This window comes from Eptesicus fuscus, chromosome 23 (assembly GCF_027574615.1).
Source record: "Eptesicus fuscus isolate TK198812 chromosome 23, DD_ASM_mEF_20220401, whole genome shotgun sequence".
Taxonomy (NCBI): domain Eukaryota; kingdom Metazoa; phylum Chordata; class Mammalia; order Chiroptera; family Vespertilionidae; genus Eptesicus; species Eptesicus fuscus.
The window spans coordinates 26,522,046-26,548,550 of NC_072495.1; the positions used below are offsets into that span (position 1 = coordinate 26,522,046).

Below are 26,505 nucleotides of genomic sequence, written 5' to 3' on the forward strand. Positions count from 1 at the left end.
GCTGCCTTCCCTGGGACTTGGCTTGCATCATCCAAGGCCACCAGGGGGCAGCATTGCCTGCATTTGGGGAAGGTACTGGCTGGGGTTCAGCCCTGACCTGCAGGAATTCTTCCTGGGTGCTTACCAGGCCCTTCTCCTGAGTGGGTGGCGGTGCCGGGGGATGTCCTGTATCCGTTGAGTCCCAATGTTTCCACTTCTGGAGGTAGCAGGAAATGTCCTCGAGCCTCAGACACTGGAGATTGGGACAAGGGACAGGTGAGGACCCATTTCAACTGAAGAGCATCAAAGGAAGGAGGAGAAAGACTGAGAAAAACCAGCTTTGCCCATGGTTCTTGGGCAACAGAGTGACTGGAGTTCTAAAAGCCAACCTAGAGCTTGTCCTCCCTCCTCCCAGTGTCTCAGAGGGGAGTCCCCGTCCTCCTCAGCCAAGAACCGCGTGGATGCCCAGGAGTAGGGACAGGGGCCTCCAAGGTGGCCTCTGGTCCCTCTCCTGTGGTCTCAGTGGGTCCCGGGTGAGGAAAACATGTCCAACATAATCTCTCAGGTCAGCTCTGCTGTCTGGTGTGCAGAAGCCTCTAGATCAAGGGTCTGGTCAGAGTGGGGAGAAGAGAGGCAGGTGCAGGAAATGGATTTGCATGGAGGCCCCTCCCTCCATGAGGCAGGGGGAGGGGATAAGAGGGGTCTGAGGGAGCCAGGCTCAGGCTTGGGGTCTCAGAAGGCAGCGCTCTCAGGGCACCTCCACCATGGCCTGGGCTCTGCTCCTCCTCAGCCTCCTCTCTCAGGGCACAGGTGAGGCCTCCGGGGAAGTCACCCGGGGACACCTGGGCTCACTCTCTGCCTCCTCCTCAGGCTCCCCGGGCCCAGCACTGAGCTCACCAGAGTGTGTTGTTGTTCTTTTCAGGGTCCTGGGCCCAGGCGGCCCTCACTCAGCCTCCCTCCGTGTCCGGGAACCCGGGACAGTCAGTCACCATCTCCTGTGCTGGGAGCAGCAGTGATGTCGGGCGTTATAATGCTGTCTCCTGGTACCAACAGCGCCCGGGCTCGGCCCCCAAACTCCTGATTCATGACGATACACAACGGCCTACAGGGATCCCTGAGCGCTTCTCTGGCTCTAAGTCTGGCAATACGGCCACCCTGACCATATCTGGGCTGCAGGCTGAGGACGAGGCTGACTATTACTGCTGCTCATATAAGAGTGGGTTCACTCTCCACAGTGGTGCAGGCTCATGGGGAAGTGAGACTAAAACCTACCCTGGGTCCCCAGCTGCTCTCCTTGGTCTGATGATGCTCCCCTCCCTGGTGTGGGGGCTCAGGCGGCGGGGACTGGAGGATTTATCCTCTGCCCCTTCCTCTGGCCTCTCACAGAACCTTGAGAGTGCAGCGTGTTTTCTCAGCTCTTCTCCCCTCTCCCAGAAAGTCCACAGGAGCTGGGGTTTACTGCCCTGGCTTGTGTTTTGTGCATCCGGAAGGCCCCTCATTCCAAAGCATTCATTACAACAGCCACAGGCAGGCCCTGCTCAGCTGGCTGGGTAGATTTCCCACAATCCTCTGGGAAATCCTCACTTCAAATCCCTGGGCCTCCCACACCTGCGCAGACCAACCTGGATCCAGTTCTCCACTAATGAAGTGGGAAAGACAATAAAGAAAGTTTAAATTTCCCTTCCTTTGTTCCTGCCTCCCTCCCCGCTTCCTTCCTTCCCCCCCCTCCTCCTCCCTTCCTTCCTTCCTTTCTTCCTTCCTTCCTTCCTTCCTTCCTTCCTTCCTTCCTTCCTTCCTTCCTTCCTTCCTTCCTTCCTTATCGGGCTCCCAATACTTCCCATGACCAAGGAAGGTGTGAGGTGGGGATCTGAGGGAAAGGGTGTGTCCTCTCAGAACTGCCCTCTGCTCAGGTCCCTGCATGGCTCTCCTGGAGGCACCTGCACGTGGAAGGTCATCCCATTATGATGGATCTTTCCAGTGGGCTGGTTGGTACTTCAAGTTGTCTGTTGGCAAGGGCCCCCATTCCTCAATGATCCCCAAAGTTTTTCATCATGATCCAACTCATTTCCAGCCACAATCCCAGTTAAAAGGAATCAACAACTACTAATACACCTAAGTAAGAGGAAGTGAAGTCTTTGTTATCATTTTCTCTAAGTTATTGGTTGAAATGAGTCACTCCCCATGCAATCAGCATGGAGCTGGGATGAAATATCAGTGTCTTTAATTTATAAGCTTGGCTTTATTGGACATTAGTCATAGTTGCAAATGGCCCTTTTGCCTCCTGTGGTGGCTGTCATGCTTAGCATTTCTATGACATGTCTTATCACATGGGCACACGTGTGCAGAATGACTGTATATGAGAACGGGGATCCCTTCAAGATGAGCAGTGAGTCCCTGTGGTTCTAACGGGATGAGGATCAGGACAAGGTGGGACCTAGTGAAGGTCAAAGATCGGCTCCTGTAGGAAGGACAAGGACAAATGGTATGTGCCTGGTCCTCATCACGTTTCCCAGGAGACGAGGGTCCAGTCCGCTTAGTCATCAGGCCCAGCTGATGGGCTTCTGAGCAGACCAGTGACCCCTACCATCTCACTGTTACCTCACACTGAGGCCAGTATTATTTAAGCTGCCTTCTCAGGGGCTCGGCTTGCATCATCCGAGGCCACCAGGGGGCAGCGTTGTCTGCATTTGGGGAAGGTGCTGGCTGGGGTGCAGCCCTGACCTGCAGGAACTCTTCCTGGGTGCTTACCAGGCCCTTTTCCTGAGTGGGTGGGCGGTGCAGGGGGATGTCCTGTATCCTTTGTGTCCCAATGTTTCCACTTCTGGGGGTGGCAGTAAATGTGCCCGAGCCTCAGACTCTGCGGAGACTGGGACAAGGGACAGGTAAGGACTCATTTCCACTGAGGCATCAAGGAAAAGCGGAGAAAGACTGGGAGAAACCAGCTTTGCCCGTGGTTCTTGGGCAACAGAGTGACTGGAGTTCTAAAAGCCAACCTAGAGCTTGTCCTCCCTCCTCCCAGTGTTTCTGAGGGAAGTCCCCGTCCTCCTCAGCCAAGAACCGCGTGGATGCCCAGGAGTAGGGACAGGGACCTCCAAGGTGGCCTCTGGTCCCTCTCCTGTGGTCTCAGTGGGTCCCGGGTGAGGAAAACATGTCTGACATAACCTCTCAGGTCAGCTCTGCTGCCTGGTGTGCAGAAGCATCTAGATCAAGGGTCAGGTCAGAGTGAGGAGAAGAGAGGCAGGTGCAGGAAATGGATTTGCATGGAGGCCCCTCCCTCCATGAGGCAGGGGGAGGGGATAAGAGAGGTCTGGGGGAGCCAGGCTCAGGCTTGGGGTCTCAGAAGGCAGCGCTCTCAGGCACCTCCACCATGGCCTGGGCTCTGCTCCTCCTCAGCCTCCTCTCTCAGGGCACAGGTGAGGCTCCAGGGAAGTCACCCGGGGACACCTGGGCTCACTCTCTGCCTCCTCCTCAGGCTCCCCGGGCCCAGCACTGAGCTCACCAGAGTGTGTTGTTGCTCTTTTTAGGGTCCTGGGCCCAGGCGGCCCTCACTCAGCCTCCTTCAGTGTCCGGGAACCCGGGACAGTCAGTCACCATCTCCTGTGTGGGAAGCAGCAATGACATCGGGCGTTATAATGATGTCTCCTGGTACCAACAGCGCCCGGGCACGGCCCCTAAACAACTGATTTATGTTATCAGCAATCGGCCCTCGGGGATCCCTGAGCGCTTCTCTGGCTCCAAGTCTGGCAACACGGCCACCCTGACCATCTCTGGGCTGCAGGCTGAGGACGAGGCTGACTATTACTGCTGCACATATACCAGCAGTGGCACTCTGCACAGTGGTGCAGGTTCATGGGGAAATGAGACCAAAACCCGCCCTGGGCTATCAGACGCCCTCCTTTCTCTGAAGATGCTCCCCTCCCTGGTGTGGGGGCTCAAACAGTGTGACCTGGAGGATTCATTCTCTGCCCCTTCCTCCCGCCTCTCCCACAGCCTTGAGAGCGCAGCGTGTTTTCTCAGCTCTTTTCCCCTCTCCCAGGAAGTCCACAGGAGCTGGGGTTCACTGCCTTGGCTTGTGTTTTGTGCATCCAGAAGGCCCCTCACTCCAAAGCGTTCATTACAACAGCCACAGGCAGGCCCTGCTCGGCTTGAGGGGTAGATTCCCCACAATCCTCTGGGAAATCCTCACTTCAAATCCCTGGGCCTCCCACACCTGCGCAGACCAACCTGGATCCAGGTCTCCACTAATGAAGTGGGAAAGACAATAAAGAAAGTTTTAATTTCCCTTCCTTTGTTCCTCCCTCCCTCCCTCTCACCCTTCCTTCCTTACCTTCCTCTTTCCGTTTCTTCATTCCTTCTATGTCGGGCTCCCAACACTTCCCATGACCAAGGAGTGTGAGGTGGGGATCGGAGGGAAAGGGTGTGTCCTCTCAGAACTGCCCTCTGCTCAGGTCCCTGAATGGCCCTCCGAATGGGGCACCTGCATGTGGAAGGTCATCACATTAAGATGAATCTTGCAAGTCAGCTGCTTGGTTTTTCGAAATGTCTGTTGGCAGGAGCCCCCATGCCTCAATGATCCCCAAAGTTTTTCACGATGATCCACGTCATTTCCAGCCACAATCCCAGTTAAAAGGAATCAACAAGTACAAATACACCTAAGTATGCGGAAGTGAAGTGTTTGTTATCATTATCTCCGTCTAAGTTATTGGTTGAAATGAGTCACTCCCCATGCAATCAGCATGGAGCTGGGATGAAATATTAGTGTCTTTAATTTATATACTTGGCTTTATTGGCCATTAGTCATAGATGTGGTGGCTGTCATGCTTAGCATTTTTATGACATGTCTTAGCACGTGGGCACACGTGTGCAGAATGATTGTAAATGAGAGCGGGGACCCCTGCAGCAGGGGCTCTGATTCTTTGTGGTCTTAACGGGATGAGGACCAAGGACAAGGTGCTACCTGGTGAAGGTCAGAGGTCTGCTTCCTTAGGAAGGATGAGGACAACTGGCATGTGCCCGGGCCTCCCATGGTTTCCCAGGAGACAAGGGTCCAGTCCGCTTGGTCCACAGGCCCAGCTGATGGGCTTCTGAGCAGACCAGTGATTCCCACCATCTCACTGTCACCTCACACTGAGGCCAGTATTGTCTAAGCTGCCTTCCCTGGGACTAGACTTGAATCATCTGAGTCCACCAGGGGGCAGCGTTGTCTGCATTTGGGGAAGGTGCTGGCTGGGGTGCAGCCCTGACCTGCAGGAAGTCTTCCTGGGTGCTTGCCAGGCCCTTCTCCTGAGTGGGTGGCAGTGGAGGGGGGTGTCCTGTATCCGTTGAGTCCCAATGTTTCCACTTCCAGGGGTGGCAGTAAATGAGCCCGAGCGTCAGACACTGGAGATTGGGACAAGAGACAGGTGAGGACTCACTTGAACTGAGGCATCAAGAAAAGGTGGAGAAAGACTGGGAGAAACCAGCTTTGCCAGTGGATCCTGGGCAAGAGAGTGACTGGAGTTCTAAAAGCCAACCTAGAGCCTGTCCTCCCTCCTCCCAGTGTCTCCGAGGGGAGTCCCCGTCCTCCTCAGCCAAGAACCGCGTGGATGCCCAAGGAGGAGGGACAGGGACCTCCAAGGTGGCCTCCGGTCCCTCTCCTGTGGTCTCAGTGGGTCCCGGGTGAGGAAAACATGTCCAGCATAACCTCTCAGGTCAGCTCTGCTGTCTCGTGTGCAGAAGCCTCTAGATCAAGGGTCTGGTCAGAGTGGGGAGAAGAGAGGCAGGTGCAGGAAATGGATTTGCATGGAGGCCCCTCCCTCCGTGAGGCAGGGGGAGGGGATAAGAGAGGTCTGGGGGAGCCAGGCTCAGGCTTGGGGTCTCAGAAGGCAGCGCTCTCAGGGCACCTCCACCATGGCCTGGGCTCTGCTCCTCCTCAGCCTCCTCTCTCAGGGCACAGGTGAGGCTCCAGGGAAGGGACCTGGGGACACCTGGGCTCACTCTCTGCCTCCTCCTCAGGCTCCCCGGGCCCAGCACTGAGCTCACCAGAGTGTGTTGTTGCTCTTTTCAGGGTCCTGGGCCCAGGCAGCCCTCACTCAGCCTCCATCCGTGTCCGGGAACCCGGGACAGTCAGTCACCATCTCCTGTGCTGGAAGCAGCAGTGACGTCGGTTATTCTAATGATGTCTCCTGGTACCAACAACGCTCAGGCACGGCCCCTAAACTCCTGATTTATGATGTCACACAACGGCCCTCGGGGATCCCTGAGCGCTTCTCTGGCTCCAAGTCTGGCAACACGGCCACCCTGACCATCTCTGGGCTGCAGGCTGAGGACGAGGCTGACTATTACTGCTGCTCATATAGGAGTGGGTTCACTCTCCACAGTGGTGCAGGCTCATGGGGAAGTGAGACCAAAACCTGCCCTGGGTCCCCAGCTGCCCTCATTGGTCTGATGATGCTCCCCTCCCTGGTGTGGGGGCTCAGGCGGCGGGGACTGGAGGATTTATCCTCTGCCCCTTCCTCTGGCCTCTCACAGAACCTTGAGAGTGCAGCGTGTTTTCTCAGCTCTTCTCCCCTCTCCCACAAAATCCACAGGAGGCATGCACTCTGATTTACTGCCTTTGCTTGTGCATCCAGAAGGCCCCTCATTCCAAAGCGTTCATTACAACAGCCACAGGAGGCCCCTGCTGGTCTTGCTGGGTCCATTTCCCAGAATCCTCTGGGAAATCCTCACTTTAAATTCCTGGGCCTCCCACACCTGCGCAGACCAACCTGGATCCAGTTCTCCACAAATGAAGTGGGAAAGACAATAAAGAAAAAGTTTAATTTCCCTTAATTTGTCCCTCCCTCCTCCCTCTTTTCATTCCTTCCTTCCTTTCCTCCCTCCCTTCCTTCCTCCCTCCCTTCCTTCCTTCCTCCCTCCCTTCCTCCCTTACTTACTTCCTTCCTTCCTTCCTTCCTTCCTTCCTTCCTTCTTTCCTTCCTTTCTTTCTTCCTTTCTTCCTTCCTTCCTTTCTTTTCGGGCTCCCAGTACTTCCCATGACCAAGGAAGGTGTGAGGTGGGGATCTGAGGGAAAGGATGTGTCCTCTCAGAAATGCCCTCTGCTCAAGACCCTGAATGGTTCTCCTGGTGCAACCTGCTTGTTGAAGGCCATCCCATTGGATAGATCTTTCCAGGAGTCTGCTTGGTCCTTCAAGATGTCTGCTTGAGGGAGCCCCCATTTCTCAGGGATCCCCAAAGTTTTTCATGATGATCCAACTTATATCCAGCTGCAATCCCAGTTAAAAGGAATGAACAAGTACAAATATACCTAAATATGGTGAAGTAACGTCTTTGTTATCATTTTCTCCGTCTAAGTTATTGGTTGAAATGAGTCACTCCCCTTACAATCAGCATGGATCTGGGATTAAATATTAGTTACATTAAATATTATAAATCTTTCATTTATATGTTTGGCTTTATTGGTCATTAGTCATAGTTGCAAGTGGCCCTTTTGCCTCCTGTGGTGGCTGTCATGCTTAGCATTTCTATGACATGTCTTGTCACGTGGGCACTCCTGTGCAGAAGGACTGTAAGTGAGAACGGGGACTCCTGCAGCATGGGCTCTGAGGCCTTGTGGTCCTAACAGGACGATGACCAAGGAAAAGGTGGGACCCAGTGAAGGTCAGAGGTCTGCTTCCCGCCAGAAGGATGAGGACAACTGACATGTGCCCGAGCCTCCCCATGGTTTCCCAGGAGACAAGGATCCAGTCTGCTTGGTCCACAGGCCCAGCTGATGGGCTTCTGAGCAGACCAGTGACTTCTACCATCTCACTGTTACCTCACACTGAGGACCTCATTGTCTAAGCTGCCTTCCCTGGGGCTTGCCTTGCATCATCGGAGGCCGCCAGGGGGCAGCGTTGTCTGCATTTGGGGAAGGTGCTGGCTGGGGTTCAACCCTGACCTGCAGGAACTCTTCCTGGGTGCTTACCAGGCCCTTCCCCTGAGTGGGGGGGCGGTGGAGGGGGATGTCCTGTATCCTTTGAGACCCAATGTTTCCACTTCTGGAGGTAGCAGGAAATGTTCCCAAGCCTCAGACGTTGCAGAGATTGGGACAAGGGACAGGTGAGGACTCATTTCAACTGAGGAACATCAAGGGAAGGCGGAGAAAGACTGGGAGAAACCAGCTTTGCCAGTGGATCCTGGGCAACAGAGTGACTTGAGTTTTCAAAGCCAACCTAGAGCCTGTCCTCCCTCCTCCCAGTGTCTCCGAGGGGAGTCCCCATCCTCCTCAGCCAAGAACCGCGTAGATGCACAAAGAGGAGGGACAGGGACCTCCAAGGTGGCCTCCGGTCCCTCTCCTGTGGTCTCAGTGGGTCCCAGGTGAGGAAAACATGTCCGGCATAACCTCTCAGGTCAGCTCTGCTGTCTCGTGTGCAGAAGCCTCTAGATCAAGGGTCTGGTCAGAGTAGGGAGAAGAGAGGCAGGTGCAGGAAATGGATTTGCATGGAGGCCACTCCTTCTGTGAGGCAGGGGGAGGGGATAAGAGAGGTCTGGGGGAGCCAGGCTCAGGCTTGGGGTCTCAGAAGGCAGCGCTCTCAGGGCACCTCCACCATGACCTGGGCTCTGCTCCTCCTCAGCCTCCTCTCTCAGGGCACAGGTGAGGCTCCAGGGAAGGACCCGGGGACACCTGGGCTCACACTCTGCCTCCTCCTCAGGCTCCCCGGGCCCAGCACTGAGCTCACCAGAGTGTGTTGTTGCTCTTTTCAGGGTCCTGGGCCCAGGCGGCCCTCACTCAGCCTCCTTCAGTGTCCGGGAACCCGGGACAGTCAGTCACCATCTCCTGTGCTGGGAGCAGCAGTGATATCGGTGGTTATATTTACGTCTCCTGGTATCAACAGCGCCCGGGCACGGCCCCCAAACTCCTGATTTATTATGTCAGCACTCGGCCCTCAGGGATCCCTGAGCGCTTCTCTGGCTCCAAGTCTGGCAACACGGCCACCCTGACCATCTCTGGGCTGCAGGCTGAGGACGAGGCTGACTATTACTGCTGCTCATATAGGAGTGATAACACTCTCCACAGTAGTGCAGGCTCATGGGGAAGTGAGACCAAAACCCGCCCTGGGCTCCCAGGCGCCCTCCTTGTTCTGAAGATGCTCCCCTCCCAGGTGTGGGGGCTCAAACAGTGTGACCTGGAGGATTCATTCTCTGCCCCTTTCTCCTGCCTCTCCCAGAGCCTTGAGAGCGCAGCGTGTTTTCTCAGCTCTTCTCCCCTCTCCCAGGAAGTCCACAGGAGCTGGGGTTCACTGCCTTGGCTTGTGTTTTATGCATCCAGAAGGCCCCTCATTCCAAAGCATTCATTGCAACAGCCACAGGCAGGCCCTGCTCAGCTTGCCGGGTCCATTTCCCAAAATCCTCTGGGAAATCCTCACTTCAAATCTATGGGCCTCCCACACCTGCGCAGACCAACCTGGATCCAATTCTCCACTAATGAAGTGGGAAAGACAATAAAGAAAGTTTTAATTTCCCTTTATTTGTCCCTCCCTCTTTTCCTTCCTTCCTTCCTTCTTTTCTTTCTTTTCAGGCTCCCAATACTTCCCATGACCAAGGAAGGTGTGAGGTGGGTATCTGAGGGAAAGGGCGTGTCCTCTCAGAACTGCCCTCCCCTCAGGTCCCTGAATTGGCTCTACTGATGCAGCCTGCATGTCAAAAGCCATTCCATTGGATGGGTCTTTCCAGTCAGCTGCCTGGTCCTTCAAGATGTCTGTTGGCAGGAGCCCCCATTCCTCAGGGATCCCCAACGTTTTCATGATGATCCAAATCATTTCCAGCCACAATCCCAGTTAAAAGGAACCAACAAGTACCAATACACCTAAGTATGGGAAAGTGAAGTGTTTGTTATCATTATCTCCGTCTAAGTTATTGGTTGAAATGAGTCACTCCCCATGCAATCAGCATGGATCTGGGATTAAATATTAGTGTCTTTAATTTATATGCTTGGCTTTATTGGCCATTAGTCATAGATGTGGTGGCTGTCATGCTTAGCATTTCTATGACATGTCTTAGCACGTGGGCACACGTGTGCAGAATGATTGTAAATGAGAGCGGGGACCCCTGCAGAAGGGGCTCTGATTCCTTGTGGTCTTAATGGGATGAGGACCAGGACAAGGTGGGACCTGGTGAAGGTAAGAGGTCTGCTTCCTTAGGAAGGATGAGAATAACTGGCATGTGCCCGAGCCTCCCCATGGTTTCTCAGGAAACAAGGATTCAGTCTGCTTGGTCCACAGGCCCAGCTGATGGGCTTCTGAGCAGACCACAGACTCCCACCATCTCACTTTTACCTCACACTGAGGCCAGTATTGTCTAAGCTGCCTTCCCTGCGGGGCTTGCCTTGCATCATCCGAGGCCACCAGGGGGCAGCGTTGTCCGCATTTGGGGAAGGTGCTGGCTGGGGTTCAGCCCTGACCTGCAGGAAGTCTTCCTGGGTGCTTACCAGGCCCTTCCCCTGAGTGGGTGGGCGGTGGAGGGGGATGTCTTGTGCCCGTTGAGTCCCAATGTTTCCACTTCTGGGGGTGGCAGGAAATGTCCCAGAGCCTCAGACGCTGCGGAGCCTGGGACAAGAGACAGTTGAGGACTCATTTCAGCTGAGAAGCATCAAGAAAAGGTGGAGAAAGACTGGGAGAAACCAGCTTTGCCCATGGTTCCTGGGCAACAGAGTGACTGGAGTTCTAAAAGCCAACCTAGAGCCTGTCCTCCCTCCTCCCAGTGTTTCAGTCGGGAGTCCCAGCATTCCTCAGCCAAGAACCGCGAGGATGCCCAAGGAGTAGGGACAGGGACCTCCAAGGTGGCCTCCGGTCCCTCTCCTGTGGTCTCAGTGGGTCCCGGGTGAGGAAAACATGTTTGACATAATGTCTCAGGTCAGCTCTGCTGTCTGTTGAGCAGAAGCATCTAGATCAAGGGTCAGGTCACAGTAGGGAGAAGAGAGGCAGGTGCAGGAAATGGATTTGCATGGAGGCCCCTCCCTCCATGAGGCAGGGGGAGGGGATAAGAGAGGTCTGGGGGAGCCAGGCTCAGGCTTGGGGTCTCAGAAGGCAGCGCTCTCAGGGCACCTCCACCATGGCCTGGGCTCTGCTCCTCCTCAGCCTCCTCTCTCAGGGCACAGGTGAGGCTCCAGGGAAGGGGCCCGGGGACACCTGGGCTCACCCTCTGCCTCCTCCTCAGGCTCCCCGCTGAGCTCACCAGAGTGTGTTGTTGTTCTTTTCAGGGTCCTGGGCCCAGGCGGCCCTCACTCAGCCACCATCCGTGTCCGGGACTCCTGGGACTTCAGTCACCATCTCCTGTGTGGGAAGCAGCAATGACATTGGGCGTTATAATTATGTCTCCTGGTACCAACAGCGCCCGGGCTCGGCCCCCAAACTCCTGATTTATGATGTCACAAAACGGCCCTCGGGGATCCCTGAGCGCTTCTCTGGCTCCAAGTCTGGCAACACGGCCACCCTGACCATCTCTGGGCTGCAGGCTGAGGACGAGGCTGACTATTACTGCTGCTCATTATCAAGCAGTGGTACTCTGCACAGTGGTGCAAGTTCATGGGGAAGTGAGACCAAAACCTGCCCTTGGCTCCCAGGCGCCCTCCATGCTCTGTAGATGCTCCCATCCCTGGGAATGGGGCTCAGGCTGAATGGCCTGGAGGTTTCATCCTCTGTCCCGTCCTCCCACCTCTCCTAGAGCCTTGAGAACGAAGCATGTTTTCTCAGCTCTTCTCCCCTCTAGGAAGTCCACTGCCTTGGCTTGTGTTTTGTGCATACAGAAGGCCCCGCATTCCAAAGCATTCATTACAACAGCCACAGGCAGCCTCTGCTCGGCTTGAGGGGTAGATTTCCCAAAATCCTCTGGGAAATCCTCACTTCAAATCCCTGGGCCTCCCACACCTGCGCAGACCAACCTGGACCCAGGTCTCCACTAATGAAGTGCGAAAGACAATAAAGAAAAAGTTTAATTTCCCTTAATTTGTCCCTCCCTCCCTCTCCCTTCCTTCCTTACCTTCCTCTTTCCCTTTCTTCATTCCTTCTTTGTCGGGCTCCCAACACTTCCCATGACCAAGGAGTGTGAGGTGGGGATCTGAGGGAAAGGGTGTGTCCTCTCAGAACTGCCCTCTGCTCAGGTCCCTGCATGGCCCTCCTGAATGGGAGCACCTGCATGTGGAAGGTCATCACATTAGGATGAATCTTGCAAGTCAGCTGCTTGGTTTTTCAAAATGTCTGTTGGCAGGAGCCCCCATGCCTCAATGATCCCCAAAGTTTTTCACGATGATCCACGTCATTTCCAGCCACATTCCCAGTTAAAAGGAATCAACAAGTACAAATACACCTAAGTATGGGGAAGTGAAGTGTTTGTTATCATTATCTCCGTCTAAGTTATTGGTTGAAATGAGTCACTCCCCATGCAATCAGCATGGATCTGGGATTAAATATTAGTGTCTTTAATTCATATACTTGGCTTTATTGGCCATTAGTCATAGATGTGGTGGCTGTCATGCTTAGCATTTTTATGACATGTCTTAGCACGTGGGCACACGTGTGCAGAATGATTGTAAATGAGAGCGGGGACCCCTGCAGCAGGGGCTCTGATTCCTTGTGGTCTTAACGGGATGAGGACTAAGGACAAGGTGGGACCTGGTGAAGGTCAGAGTTCTGCTTCCTTAGGAAGGATGAAGACAACTGGCATGTGCCCGGGCCTCCCATGGTTTCCCAGGAAACAAGGATTCAGTCTGCTTGGTCCACAGGCCCAGCTGATGGGTTTCTGAGCAGATCAGAGACTCCTACCATCTCACTGTTACCTCACACTGAGGCCAGTATGGTCTATGCTGCCTTCCCTGGGGCTTGCCTTGCATCATCCGAGGCCACCAGGGGGCAGCGTTGTCCGCACTTGGGGAAGGTGCTGGCTGGGGTGTAGCCCTGACCTGCAGGAAGGCTTACTGGTGCTTACCAGGCCCTTCTCCTCAGTGGGTGGCGGTGCAGGGGGAGGTCTTGTATCTTGAGTCCCAATATTTACACTTCTGGGGGTGGCAGGAAATGTGCCCGAACCTCAGACGCTGCGGAGACTGGGACAAGGGATACGTGAGGACTCATTTCAACTGAGGAGCATCAAGGAAAGGAGAGAAAGACTGAGAAAAACCAGCTTTGCCCATGGTTCTTGGGCAACAGAGTGACTGGAGATCTAAAAGCCAACCTAGAGCCTGTCCTCCAGTCTTCCAAGTGTCTCAGAGGGGAGTCCCAGCATGTGGATGCCAAAGTAGGAGGGACAGGGACCTCCAAGGTGGCCTCTGGTCCCTCTCCTGTAGTCTCAGTGGGTCCCGGGTGAGGAAAACATGTCCGGCATAACCTCTCAGGTCAGCTCTGCTGTCTGGTGTGCAGAAGCATCTAGATCAAGGGTCTGGTCAGAGTGGGGAGAAGAGAGGCAGGTGCAGGAAATGGATTTGCATGGAGGCCCCTCCCTCCGTGAGGCAGGGGGAGGGGATAAGAGAGGTCTGGGGGAGCCAGGCTCAGGCTTGGGGTCTCAGAAGGCAGCGCTCTCAGGGCACCTCCACCATGGCCTGGGCTCTGCTCCTCCTCAGCCTCCTCTCTCAGGGCACAGGTGAGGCTCCAGGGAAGGGGCCAGGGGACACCTGGGCTCACCCTCTGCCTCCTCCTCAGGCTCCCCGGGCCCAGCACTGAGCTCACCAGAGTGTGTTGTTGCTCTTTTCAGGGTCCTGGGCCCAGGCGGCCCTCACTCAGCCTCCCTCCGTGTCCGGGAACCCGGGACAGTCAGTCACCATCTCCTGTGCTGGGAGCAGCAGTGATATCGGTAGTTATACTTACGTCTCCTGGTACCAACAGCGCCCGGGCTCGGCCCCTAAACTCCTGATTTATTATGACAGCTCTCGGCCCTCAGGGATCCCTGAGCGCTTCTCTGGCTCCAAGTCTGGCAACACGGCCACCCTGACCATCTCTGGGCTGCAGGCTGAGGACGAGGCTGATTACCACTGTTGCTCATTATCAAGCAGTGGTACTCTGCACAACGGTGCAAGTTCATGGGGAAGTGAGACCAAAACCTGCCCTTGGCTCCCAGGCGCCCTCCATGCTCTGTAGATGCTCCCCTCCCTGGGCAGGGAGCTCAGGCACCGGGGCCTGGAGGATTTATCCTCTGTTCCTTCCTCCTGCCTCTCCCAGAGCCTTGAGATCCCAGTGTGTATTCTGAGCTCTTCTCCCCTCTCCCACAAAATCCACAGGAGGCATGCTCTCTGGTTTACTGCCTTTGCTTGTGCATCCAGAAGGCCCCTCATTCCAAAGCGTTCATTACAACAGCCACAGGGAGGCCCCTGCTGGGCTTGCTGGGTCCATTTCCCACAATCCTCTGGGAAATCCTTACTTCAAATTCCTGGGCCTCCCACACCTGCGCAGACCAACCTGGATCCAGTTCTCCACAAATGAAGTGGGAAAGACAATAAAGAAAAAGTTTAATTTCCCTTCCTTTGTTCCTCCCTCCTCCCTCCTTTCATTCCTTCCTTCCTTTCCTCCTTCCTCTCTACCTCCCTTCCTTTGTTCCTTCCTCCTTACTTCTTTCCTTTCTTTTCGGGCTCCCAGTACTTCCCATGACCAAGGAAGGTGTGAGGTGGGGATCTGAGGGAAAGGGTGTGTCCTCTCAGAACTGCCCTCTGGTCAGGTCCCTGAATGGTTCTCCTGGTGCAGCTTGCAGGAGAATGGCCATCCCATTGGATGGATCTTTCCAGATGGATGCTTGGTTCTTCAAGGTGTCTGCTGGAGGGGGCCCCCATTCCTCAGGGATTCTGAAAGTTTTTCATAACAATCCAACTCATATCCAGCCACAATCCCAGTTAAAATGAATCAACAAGCACTAATACACCTAAGTAAGAGGAAGTGGAGTATTTGTTATCATTTCTCCATCTAAGTTATTGGTTGATATGAGTCACTCCCCATGGAATCAGCATGAATCTGGGTTTAAATATTAGAGTTTTGCATTTATATGCTTGGCTATATTGGTCATTAGTCATATTTGCAACTGGCCCTTTTGCCTCCTGTGGTGGCTGTTATACTTAGCATTTCTATGACATGTCTTATTAAATGGGCACACGTGTGCAGAATGAATGTAAATGAGAACAGAGACCCCTGAAGCACTGGCTCTGAGGCCTTGTGGTCCTAATGGGACGAGGAACAAGGACAAGGTGGGATCCAGTGAAGTCAAGAGGTCTGCTGCCCGCAGGAAGGACGAGGACAACTGACATGTGCCCGTTCCTCATCATGTTTCCCCGAAGACAAGGGCCGAGTCCACTCGGTCCACAGGCCCAGCTGATGGGCTTCTGAGCAGACCAGTGACTCCCACCATCTCACTGTTACCTCACACTGAGGCCAGTATTGTCTACGCTGCCTTGCCTGGGACTAGACTTGAATCATCTGAGGCCACAAGGGGGCAGCGTTGTCCGCATTTGGGGAAGGTGCTGGCTGGGGTTCAGCCCTGACCTGCAGAAAGTCTTCCTGGGTGCTTACCAGGCCCTTCCGCTGAGTGGGTTGTGGTGGAGGGGGTGTCCTGTATCCTTTGAGTCCCAATGTTTCCACTTCTGGGGGTGGCAGTAAATGTTCCTGAGCCTCAGACGGTGCGGTGATTAGACAAGAGATACCTGAGAACTCATTTCAACTGAGGAGCATCAAGGGAAGGCGGAGAAAAACTGGGAGAAACCAGCTTTGCCCATGATTCTTGGGCAACGGAGTGACTGGAGTTCTAAAAGCCAACCTAGAGCCTGTCCTCCCTCCTCCCAGTGTCTCCGAGGGGAGTCCCCGTCCTCCTTAGCCAAGAACCGCGTGGATGCCCAAAGAGGAGGGACAGGGACCTCCAAGGTGGCCTCTGGTCCCTCTCCTGTGGTCTCAGTGGGTCCCGGGCGAGTAAATCATGTCCGACATAATGTCTCAGGTCAGCTCTGCTGTCTGGTGTGCAGAAGCCGCTAGATCAGTGATGGTGAACCTATGACACGCATGTCAGCACTGACACTCGTAGCCATTTCTGATGACACGCGGCCGCATGCGGAGGATGAAACATTTGCTGCTCCTGAGGATGAAACATTTGCGACTAGATCTTGCAGTTAGTTTTGTCCTCAAAGTGACACACTACCCGAGTTATGCTGAGTTTTTTTGGCGAAGTTTGACACACCAAGCTCAAAAGGTTGCCCATCACTGCTCTAGATCAAGGGTCAGGTCAGAGCAGGGAAAAGACAGGCAGGTGCAGGAAATGGATTTGCATGGAGGCCCCTCCCTCCGTGAGGCAGGGGGAGGGGATAAGAGAGGTCTGGGGGAGCCAGGCTCAGGCTTGGGGTCTCAGAAGGCAGCGCTCTCAGGGCACCTCCACCATGGCCTGGGCTCTGCTCCTCCTCAGCCTCCTCTCTCAGGGCACAGGTGAGGCTCCAGGGAAGGGGCCCGGGGACACCTGGGCTCACTCTCTGCCTCCTCCTCAGGCTCCCCCGCGCCCAGCACTGAGCTCACCAGAGTGTGTTGTTGCTCTTTTCAGGGTCCTGGGCCCAGGCGGCCCTCACTCAGCCTCCCTCCGTGTCCGGGAACCCGGGACAGTCAGTCACCATCTCCTGTGCTGGAAGCAGCAGTGATGTCGGTTATTCTAATGCTGTCTCCTGGTATCAACAACGCCCGGGCACCGCCCCCAAACTCCTGATTTATGATGTCACACAACGGCCCTCGGGGATCCCTGAGCGCTTCTCTGGCTCCAAGTCTGGCAACACGGCCACCCTGACCATCTCTGGGCTGCAGGCTGAGGACGAGGCTGATTATCACTGTTGCTCATTATCAAGCAGTGGTACTCTGCACAGTGGTGCAAGTTCATGGGGAAGTGAGACCAAAACCTGCCCTTGGCTCCCAGGCGCCCTCCATGCTCTGAAGATGCTCCCATCCCTGGGCATGGGGCTCAGGCTGCATGGCCTGGAGTTTTCATCCTCTGTCCCCTCCTCCCATCTCTCCTAGAGCCTTGAGAATGCAGCATGTTTTCTTAGCTCTTCTCCCCTCTCCCGCAAAATCCACAGGAGGCATGCACTCTGGTTTACTGCCTTTGCTTGTGCATCCAGAAGGCCCCTCATTCCAAAGCGTTCATTACAACAGCCACAGCAAGGCCCCTGCTGGTCTTGCTGGGTCCATTTCCCACAATCCTCTGGGAAATCCTCACTTCAAATTCCTGGGCCTCCCACAACTGCGCAGACCAACCTGGATCCAGTTCTCCACTAATGAAGTGGGAAAGACAATAAAGAAAAAGTTTAATTTCCCTTAATTTGTCCCTCCCTCCTCCTTCTTTTCATTCCTTCCTTCCTTTCCTCCTTCCTCCCTCCCTCCCTTCCTTCCTTCCTTCCTTCCTTCCTTCCTTCCTTCCTTCCTTCCTTTCTTTTCGGGCTCCCAGTACTTCCCATGACCAAGGAAGGTGTGGGGTGGGGATCTGAGGGAAAGGATGTTTCCTCTCAGAAATGCCCTCTGCTCAAGACCCTGAATGGTTCTCCGGGTGCAACCTGCTTGTTGAAGGCCATCCCATTGGATAGATCTTTCCTGAAGGCTGCTTGGTCCTTCAATATGTCTGCCTGAGGGAGCCCCCATTCCTCAGGGATCCCCAAAGTTTTTCATGATGATCCAACTTATATCCAGCTGCAATCCCAGTTAAAAGGAATGAACAAGTACAAATATACCTAAATATGATGAAGTAAAGTCTTTGTTATCATTTTCTCCGTCTAAGTTATTGGTTGAAATGAGTCACTCCCCATGCAATCAGCATGGATCTGGGATTAAATATTAGTGTCTTTCATTTATATGCTTGGCTATATTGGTCATTAGTCATAGTTGCAAGTGGCCCTTTTGCCTCCTGTGGTAACAGTCATGCTTAGCATTTCTATGACATGTCTTGTCACGTGGGCACCCGTTTGCAGAAGGACTGTAAGTGAGAACGGGGACCCCTGCAGCACGGGCTCTGAGGCCTTGTGGTCCTAAGGGGACGAGGAACAAGGACAAGGTGGGACCCAGTGAAGTCAAGAGGTCTGCTGCCCGCAGGAAGGATGAGGACAACTGGCGTGTGCCCGGTCCTCATCATGTTTCCCAGGAGACAAGGGTCCAGTCTGCTTGGTCCACAGGCCCAGCTGATGGGCTTCTGAGCAGACCAGTGACTCCCACCATCTCACTGTTACCTCACACTGAGGCCAGTATTGTCTAGGCTGCCTTCCCTGGGGCTCTCTTGGATCATCCTAGGCCACCAGGGGGCAGCGTTGTCTGCATTTGGGGAAGGTGCTGGCTGGGGTGCAGCCCTGACCTGCAGGAACTCTTCCTGGGTGCTTACCAGGCCCTTCCACTGAGTGGGTGGGCGGTGCAGAGGGAGGTCCTGTATCCGTTTAGTCCCAATGTTTCCACTTCTGGGGGTGGCAGGAAATGTCCTTGAGCCTCAGACACTGGAGATTGGGACAAGGGACAGATGAGGATTCATTTCAGCTGATGAGTATCAAGAAAAGGTGGAGAAAGACTGGGAGAAATCAGCTTTGCCCGTGGTTCTTGGGCAACAGAGTGACTGGAGTTCTAAAAGCCAACCTAGAGCCTGTCCTCCCTCCTCCCAGTGTCTCCGAGGGGAGTCCCCGTCCTCCTCAGCCAAGAACCGCGTGGATGCCCAAGGGGGAGGGACAGGGACCTCCAAGGTGGCCTCTGGTCCCTCTCCTGTGGTCTCAGTGGGTCCCGGGTGAGGAAAACATGTCCAACATAATGTCTCAGGTCAGCTCTGCTGCCTGGTGTGCAGAGGCATCTAGATCATGGGTCAGGTCAGAGTGGGGAGAAGAGAGGCAGGTGCAGGAAATGGATTTGCATGGAGGCCCCTCCCTCTATGAGGCAGGGGGAGGGGATAAGAGAGGTCTGGGGGGGCCAGGCTCAGGTTGGGGTCTCAGAAGGCAGCGCTCTCAGGGCACCTCCACCATGGCCTGGGCTCTGCTCCTCCTCAGCCTCCTCTCTCAGGGCACAGGTGAGGCTCCAGGGAAGGGGCCCGGGGACACCTGAGCTCACCCTCTGCCTCCTCCTCAGGCTCCCCGGGCCCAGCACTGAGCTCACCAGAGTGTGTTGTTGTTCTTTTCAGGGTCCTGGGCCCAGGCGGCCCTCACTCAGCCTCCATCCATGTCCGGGACTCCTGGGACTTCAGTCACCATCTCCTGTGTGGGAAGCAGCAATGACATTGGGCGTTATGACCTTGTGTCCTGGTACCAACAGCGCCCGGGCACGGCCCCTAAACTCCTGATTTATGATGTCACAAAACGGCCCTCGGGGATCCCTGAGCGCTTCTCTGGCTCCAAGTCTGGCAACACGGCCACCCTGACCATCTCTGGGCTGCAGGCTGAGGACGAGGACGACTATTACTGCTGCTCATACCATTATTCAGACACTCTCCACAGTGGTGCAGGCTCATGGGGAAGTGAGACCAAAACCCGGCCTCGGCTCTCACGCACCTTCCTTGCTCTGAAGATGCTTCCCCATCCTGCATACACAAGGGCCCAGAGAATCATATTCTCTCTCTCTCTCTCTCTCTCTCTCTCTCTCTCTCTCTCTCTCTTGCTCGCTCGCTCTTTCTTTCTCTCTCTCCCTTTATCTTTCTCTCCCTCTCTGCAATCAATAAAAATATATTAAACTAGAGGCCCAATGCACAAAATTCGTGCAAGGGGCTTCGGCCCTCATAGCGCCACCTTTTTCCGGAAGGTCATCTGGAAGGACATCCGGAAGATCGTTTGGCTGTCTGGCCTAATTAGGATATTAAATTTTTATTATTGTAGATGCTTTAGTCTCTACACCAGAGCAGAACATCTTGGATTTACTTCTAGAGAAACGACATTGTCATATTCATTTCCGTGTCCCCCATGCTCTCGCGCCAGGATGCCCTCCTCGGGGGTTGTTCCTCTACACGCCTGCTGCTGGAAGAAGAGCCACTGAGAAACGGCGACCGTGTTGCTGAGGGACTGAGGACAAAGAGTGAGAAGCTCTTTTCCTTTTCCTTTCGGGCTACCTGTACCTCATTCAGACACCGTAGCCAAGGAAGCTGAGCAGTGAAGGTTTTCGATAGGGACAGGAACAGAACACTGGGGACCAGCTGCAATGGTAAGAAATGTTCATCCGGCCCTGTTCTCCGTGATTGCTTTGTTCCTTTTAAAGGAGTCACCTTCTCACCTGGCTGGGAGTTACACACGGGACCCGGGAGCTCACCCCGGAATGCGGCCCATCCTCCCCACCAGGGAGCTGCCTGTGACCATGGAAAGATGACCAGCCTGGTTACAGAACCCAGAGCCGCCAGCCCTTTGCTTACCCACAGGCCTTTGCTTACCCACAGGCCTTTGCTTACCCACAGGTCTTTGCTTACCCACAGACCTTTGCAAATCTCCAGCCCCATTACCTGTGAACTGCCCATTGGGCACACCTTTTGCCTATGTCCCCTGTAATCCTTGTCCTTCTACCCAATACAAGCAGCGGGCTTATGGGGGTGCAGAGCAGATGTCTGTGGGTGCCCTGCTGCTCTCCCCGGCTGCCGGCAGGATGGGAATCAACGCTCATATGATTCCTCCCTGTCTCCGCTGGATCGGCTCCAGTGGGGACAGGCAGCGCAGGCCCATGGCTTGTCCGGTTACATTTTGGGTTGCGGCTCCCTTTTTTGTAGACTTCCCACTCCCTAGATGAATGGACTCCTCACCTGGAGGCAGTTCTGCTCAATGTCTGTCTCCCCCTCCACCTGGGCGATTTCCAAAATGGCTGCTTCTCTTCCACCAGGAAAGAGATGCCTGGTCGGCGTGTCCCCCTTTCTACAGGAATCCTCATCGTGTCCGTTTTCTGTGACAAGCCAATGCAGTGTCCACCTGGCACATACGTGTTCCTGGTGTGCGTCTCCAGTGCCAGGAATTGCCTGGCGTCTCCATGCGCCCAGGCTTAAGTACCGGAAACACTGGGCTGTGACCAGCGCTTCCCACTTTGCCAGAATTTTCCTGGTGTTGGCACTAAAAGTGCCCTATCTCAGCAAGACCCTCTTTCTCAGACACATTACCCTAGATGTTCACTGTGAATAGTAATGTCCTGGTTTTCCTGGGTGGGCTACGGGGTGCCCAGATTGAACACTATTTCAGGATGTGTGTGTGAGGGTGTGTCCTGTGGGAGATTGGCATTTGAGCCGGCCACTCAGGAGACAGGGTGCCATCCCCATGAGCGTGGGCTCATGCAACCCACTGAGGGTCTGAGTAGAACAAAAGGCAAAGGAGGAAGGAATCCACCAGACTTTTGTCTCACGGATTGAATAGGGACTGGCTCTCTAGCTTGCAGATAGCAGGCAGCTCAGGGGACCTCCCCGCCTCAAGAATCCATAATCGTGTGAGAGGCAATGCCTTCCAAAGGCTCATTCCTCCCAACATATATCCAGGGCGGGGCAAAAGTAGGTTTACAGCTGTTCCTATGGAATGGAACGAAGTAATCCTTTATAATGAAAGCGTAGTATGCAAATTGCCCCCTGGACCTGGGGGTCCTCTGGGAATTCTACCGGGGGCCGGGGCCTGCCTGGGGAAGGTAAGGGCGTACCTGGCCAGCAGCAGGCAGTGCTGGGGCCTCCAGTGAATAAATAATAACACAAGAATAAACTCCATGTCACATACTCACAGCTGTAAACCTGCTTTCTCCCCACCCCGTGTATTTTCTGAGTCAGGACAGACGGAGCCCTTGACAGAGCCGAGGGAATCAAGCCCGCCTTGGGGTGTCCCTACGTTCCTATTGGGGAGGTCACAGTGCGGGCGGCAGGAGAATCCTAGGATATCCATGGCCGCCTGGGACACAGGCGAGGACAACATCCGGGCTGGCTGGGCTAGCTGGGCTGAGGGAGAGCCAGTTACTGCTCTTCTCGGGGACCTCAGGCAGAGCTGGAGGTTTGTCATTCTCCATCAACGCTTTTTTTTTTTTTTTTAATAAATTTTTATTGGTCTCAGAGAGGAAGGGAGAGGGAGAGAGAGATAGAAACATCAATGATGAGAAACATTGATTGGCTGCCTCTTGTGTCCCAAAACAGCTGTGCCCAATAGAATAAGGTCATCTGAGAGGCACATAGCAATATCTCTGCCTCTGGCCCTGGGACCCTGGCCTCTCCCACCCCAGCATGACCTCTGGCCCCACAGGCTCCTCCCAGCCCCACAGCCCCGCCCTGAGGGTGAGTCCTCACCAGACAGGAGGCCTGAGGGTTGTCCACAGGCCCAGAGAGGAGGCCAGGGTGCTGGTTGAGGGGTCAGAACTATCTCTTTTTTAAAAGAAAATGTTTTTATTGATTTCAGGGAAAGTAGGGAGAGGGAGAGAGAGATAGAAACATCAATGATGAGAGAATCACTGATTGGCAGCCTCCTGCACACCCCCTAATGGGGATTGACCCCCTACAGGGCATGGGCCCTCACCTGGAATGAAATGGTATCTTCTGGTTCATGGGTCGATGCTCCAACATTAGGCCACCCCGGCCGGACAGAACTTTCTAAGTGGACAGCACAGGGCGCTCTAGGGAACCTGGTGCAGGCCCTGAGCATGGAGCCCTGGCACAGCCTCCTACACTGAGCCCTTTTCTGCTCAGCAGGGAGACCCCCCTGAACCCCAGGAGGAAGGAAGTGGATTTGCATGAGGCCCCGCCCCCCAGGAGTGGAGAGCCTTGAAGACCACCCCCAGCTGAGGGCTCAGAGCAGAGCCTGGAGCCTCACCATGGCCTGGACCCTGCTGCTGCCCCTGCTCACACTCTGCACAGGTGCTGCCCCAGGCTCAGCCCCAGGACCAGGGAGCAGCCTGGCCATGACCTTCAGCTCAGCAAGGGGACCCTGCGGGGTGTGGGCCTGTGGGACTGAGAGCCTCATGTCCACACTCACCTCCCCTCTCCTCTCCTCTCCTCTCCTCTCCTCTCCTCTCCTCTCCTCTCCTCTTCTTTTCTCTGCTCTCCTCTTCTCTCCTCTCCTCTCCTCTCCCCTCTCCTTTCCTCTCCTCTCCTTTCCTCTCCTCCCCTTTCCTCTCCTCCCCTCTCCTCCCCTTTCCTCTCCTCCTCTCCCCTCCCCTCCGCTCTCCTCTCCTCTCCTCTCCTCTCCTCTCCTCTCCTCTCTTACAGGTCCTGTGGCCTCTTCAGAAGTGTCTCAGCCCCCAGTAGTGTCTGTGACCCCGGGACAGACGGCCAGGATCACCTGCCAGGGAGAACTCGTAGAAAAAGCTTATGCAAGCTGGTACCAGCAGAAGCCCGGCCAGGCCCCCATGTTGGTGGTCGATAGCGATGAAAGCCAGACCTCAACGATCCCTGAGCGATTCTCTGGCTCTGACTCAGGGGACACGGACACCCTGACCATAAGCGGGACCCAGGCCCAGGATGAGGCGGACTATTACTGTCAGGTGTGGGACAGCAGTGGTAATGCTCACAGTGACACAGGCAGATGGGGAAGTGGGACAGAAACCTCCCCCTGTCACCCTCTCCTCCAGCCCTGAGCTCGGCTGCCCGTCTGTGAGGAGCGAGAGCAGGGCAGCTTCGGGCCCTTCGGACGATCCCACGTGGAGCCCCGTCACCACGGGTCCTGTCCAGGAGCAGGCGGCCATGGGGAGTGTGGGGGCATCGGACCTGCCCCGGGAGGGGCCTGGACACCGTGAGAGGGAACGTCTGTAACAGCAGCCACCTCAGCTCCACAGCGACCCCACCGTGTCCAATAGAACCCAGTTAATTGGGACCTGGGCTCCCAGCACATTCACCACCCGCAGAGTCAGGATGACAATGGGCCTTTGGACTTTAAATAAACATTGCTGCCCCTCCCTGGTGTGGCTCAGTGGGTAGAGTGACAGCCTGCAGACAAAGGGTCCTGGGTTCAGTTCTGCTCAAGGGCATGTGACCAGTTTGCGGGCTCAATCCCAGGAGGCAGCCAATCCATGAATATCTCTCATCTTTGTTGTTTCTATCTCTCACTCCCTCTCCTTCATCTCTAAAATCAATAGAAACATATTTAAATAAATAAATAAATAAATAAATAAATAAATAAATAAATAAATAAATAAATGCTGCTGGGAGTGTCCTTCTCCGCGGGAAGGTCATTCCCATGAACCTCCCGGGCAGGACGCTGTGCTGTGCGCAGAGACCTGGAGGGCAGGCTGACGATAAGGGATGTTTGTGGACGGGGCCCTGCTGTTCTCACAAAGGGGCACGTTGGCCTCACTGCCCCGCACAGACCCTGCCATGGAGGTCAGGTCGCCCGGGACGTACTAACAGGTCCCCTCCCACGGGGTCAGGAGCCCACAGCTCAGGGTGAGGACTGGGCAGCACGAATGGCCCGCAGGGCCCTGGGGAGACCCTGAGGTGTGGGTGTGAGGAGGGGCAGCATCGGGTGGGAAGGGAGAGGGAGCGGGTGCCCCCTCAGCGGGGAGCAGCAGGGGCGTGTCTGAGGCAGGGCCCTGGGCTCATGTCAGTTCCCTCTTCAGACCCAGCGCTGAGCAGTGGCCAGGGGTCCCTCTGTCTGTGCTCAGGAGTCACCCAGCGCCTCCCACTTCACTCCCATGTGCAGCGTCGCCAGCGTGTGGGGAGAATTAGTTACATTATATTCTAAGCAGTGCTAGGTGTGAACACTTAAATTTTTTCAAGATGTCAGGTTAAAGGAGCTTTTTTACCAAATATGCTTTACAAAGTCAAAGGCCTCCTCTCCCTGTCCTGACCCTGCTCCGCACTCAGTGGCCTTGGCCAGGTCAGAGGTCAATCCTGATCCACACTGTGAGCAGCCTCACCTGACACGGGCCCTAAACAGGACTTCATTCCCATGAGCCTTTGACACATGACCCCATGGTGTCAGCCATGCAGGGAGAGGGGCGTGTCCCCACCTCAGTCCACACACAGTTCCATGTTTCCCTGGAAACACCGATGCCAACACCGTGAGGATCTGAGCGCTGTTCACCCAGACTCAGGACGACGGACACCTGAATAGAGAACAGAGGGCAGGACAGGAGGGCTCAGGAAGCCTGGGGGAGTGGGAAGAAGGAAGGTGGAGCCTGGGGAGGGGCAGGGCAGGAGGTGGCTGAAAGGTCAGGCTCTGAGGTCAGTCTCCATTGGAGTCTTGACCCATCATCTCTGTCTGGGGGATTCTGGGAAAATCACTAACCTCCCAAGGACGCTCCCTCCTCATTGGCCGGGAGGAGAGGCTGGGACCCAGCAGAGGATGGTGTGGGCTCCTGTGATGCTGAGTGAGGGCCCAGGGACACACTCCCCACCTGTCAGCCTCCAGGGAGCTCTCAGAAGCAGTCATGGTGATGAACCAGCTGCACAGGGAGGTGACATTCACCCTGGGGACACCAGGGGGCGCTGTGGGTCCTGGTTTGGGGCCTTCAGAGGTCAGAGTCCCCTGGGCTGTGTCAAGTGCAAAGAGCAGGACTGGGCTCCTTTGAAGACCCTTCTGTGGGCCAACCAGCTCTGAGCAGTGAAACCCACACCTGCCCTCTGCCCTCAGGGGAGGCCCCGCAGGAGGCCCTGGGCTCAGGGCGGGGCCAGCAGCTGGGACAGAGCCTGGCTGGGCCCAGACCACAGATTTGCATCCCTGCTCCTCCCCCTGAGCTGCAGGCAGAGAGGATAAGACAGGGGCTGGCAGGGCCAGGGCCAGCTGGGCAGCCGCGGGCAGCGCTCAGGACCCTCCCACCATGGCCTGGCTTCCCTTCTGCCTCCTGCCCCTCGTCGTCTCCACAGGTCAGAGCGGCCACAGCCCCTGGGGTCCTGCCCACCATCCTCCCCCCAAGCTCAGTCCTCGGGGCGCCTGCACATCGGGGTGCACTGGGCATCGCTCTGTGTTTTCTGTCCGCAGGTCTCTGTGCTCCTCCTGTGCTCACCCAGCCCCCATCTGCCTCTGCCGCCCCGGGGGCCTCTGTCAAGCTCACCTGCACCCTGAGCCAGGAGCACAGCAGCTTCTATATTCACTGGTATCAGCAGAGAGCAGGACAGGCCCCTCGGTTCCTCATGCAACTTTACCGCAACGGGACCCACACCAAGGGGGACGGGATCCCCGATCGCTTCTCGGGCTCCAGCTCCGGGGCCGACCGCTACTTGACCATCTCTCCCCTCCAGTCTGAGGACGAGGCTGAGTACTTCTGTGGTGCAGACTATAACACTGGTGGCAAATTCGGGGGGTTCCACAGTGACTCAGACAAAGGGGAAGTGGGGCTAAAACCTCCCTCCCTCTGTCTGCTCCTCCCCGGGGACTCGGGGACCTGCTCCCTGTCCCTCTCCAGGATGCTGAGATGCTGACTCTTTCCCGTCAAAACCCATCACCCTCTCCCGCCCCCCAAGGCACCATGGGGAGAAGCAAACGGGGCCATGACTGGGGTCCTTGTGCCCACACTTACATTCTGACTCCCCTCGCCTGTGGGCAGGAAGCTGGGACCCACCACACCAGACCCCGAACACCAGGCCCCTGAGGGCGAGGGGGGCTGCGCTGACCAGGTTCCCAGGAGGCACCGGGCCTGGGCTCCCGTCCGGGGCTCTGCTCAGGGAGGAACAGAGACCTGG

The 26,505-nt window shown here is 55.6% G+C and overlaps 6 gene segments (V, D, J or C); all 6 read left to right on the forward strand.

Annotated features, from left to right (window-relative positions):
- The first annotated feature begins 3,319 nt into the window (after nucleotides 1-3,319).
- Nucleotides 3,320-5,704, forward strand: LOC129148214 (immunoglobulin lambda variable 2-18-like). The segment is given in 4 exon segments: nucleotides 3,320-3,392; nucleotides 3,504-3,920; nucleotides 5,327-5,381; nucleotides 5,695-5,704. Coding segments are annotated over 4 exon segments (528 nt in total).
- Nucleotides 5,705-5,868: 164 nt separating this feature from the next.
- Nucleotides 5,869-10,822, forward strand: LOC129148215 (immunoglobulin lambda variable 2-14-like). The segment is given in 3 exon segments: nucleotides 5,869-5,914; nucleotides 8,704-9,101; nucleotides 10,700-10,822. Coding segments are annotated over 3 exon segments (567 nt in total).
- Nucleotides 10,823-11,049: 227 nt separating this feature from the next.
- Nucleotides 11,050-11,841, forward strand: LOC129148063 (immunoglobulin lambda variable 2-11-like). The segment is given in 2 exon segments: nucleotides 11,050-11,095; nucleotides 11,198-11,841. Coding segments are annotated over 2 exon segments (429 nt in total).
- A 1,682-nt stretch (nucleotides 11,842-13,523) lies between these two features.
- On the forward strand, nucleotides 13,524-14,063 carry LOC129148216 (immunoglobulin lambda variable 2-11-like). The segment is given in 2 exon segments: nucleotides 13,524-13,569; nucleotides 13,681-14,063. Coding segments are annotated over 2 exon segments (429 nt in total).
- A 4,860-nt stretch (nucleotides 14,064-18,923) lies between these two features.
- On the forward strand, nucleotides 18,924-20,913 carry LOC129148217 (immunoglobulin lambda variable 2-11-like). The segment is given in 3 exon segments: nucleotides 18,924-18,969; nucleotides 19,081-19,443; nucleotides 20,792-20,913. Coding segments are annotated over 3 exon segments (531 nt in total).
- A 1,787-nt stretch (nucleotides 20,914-22,700) lies between these two features.
- On the forward strand, nucleotides 22,701-26,244 carry LOC103304677 (immunoglobulin lambda variable 4-3-like). The segment is given in 2 exon segments: nucleotides 22,701-22,743; nucleotides 25,805-26,244. Coding segments are annotated over 2 exon segments (483 nt in total).
- Nucleotides 26,245-26,505: the final 261 nt, after the last annotated feature.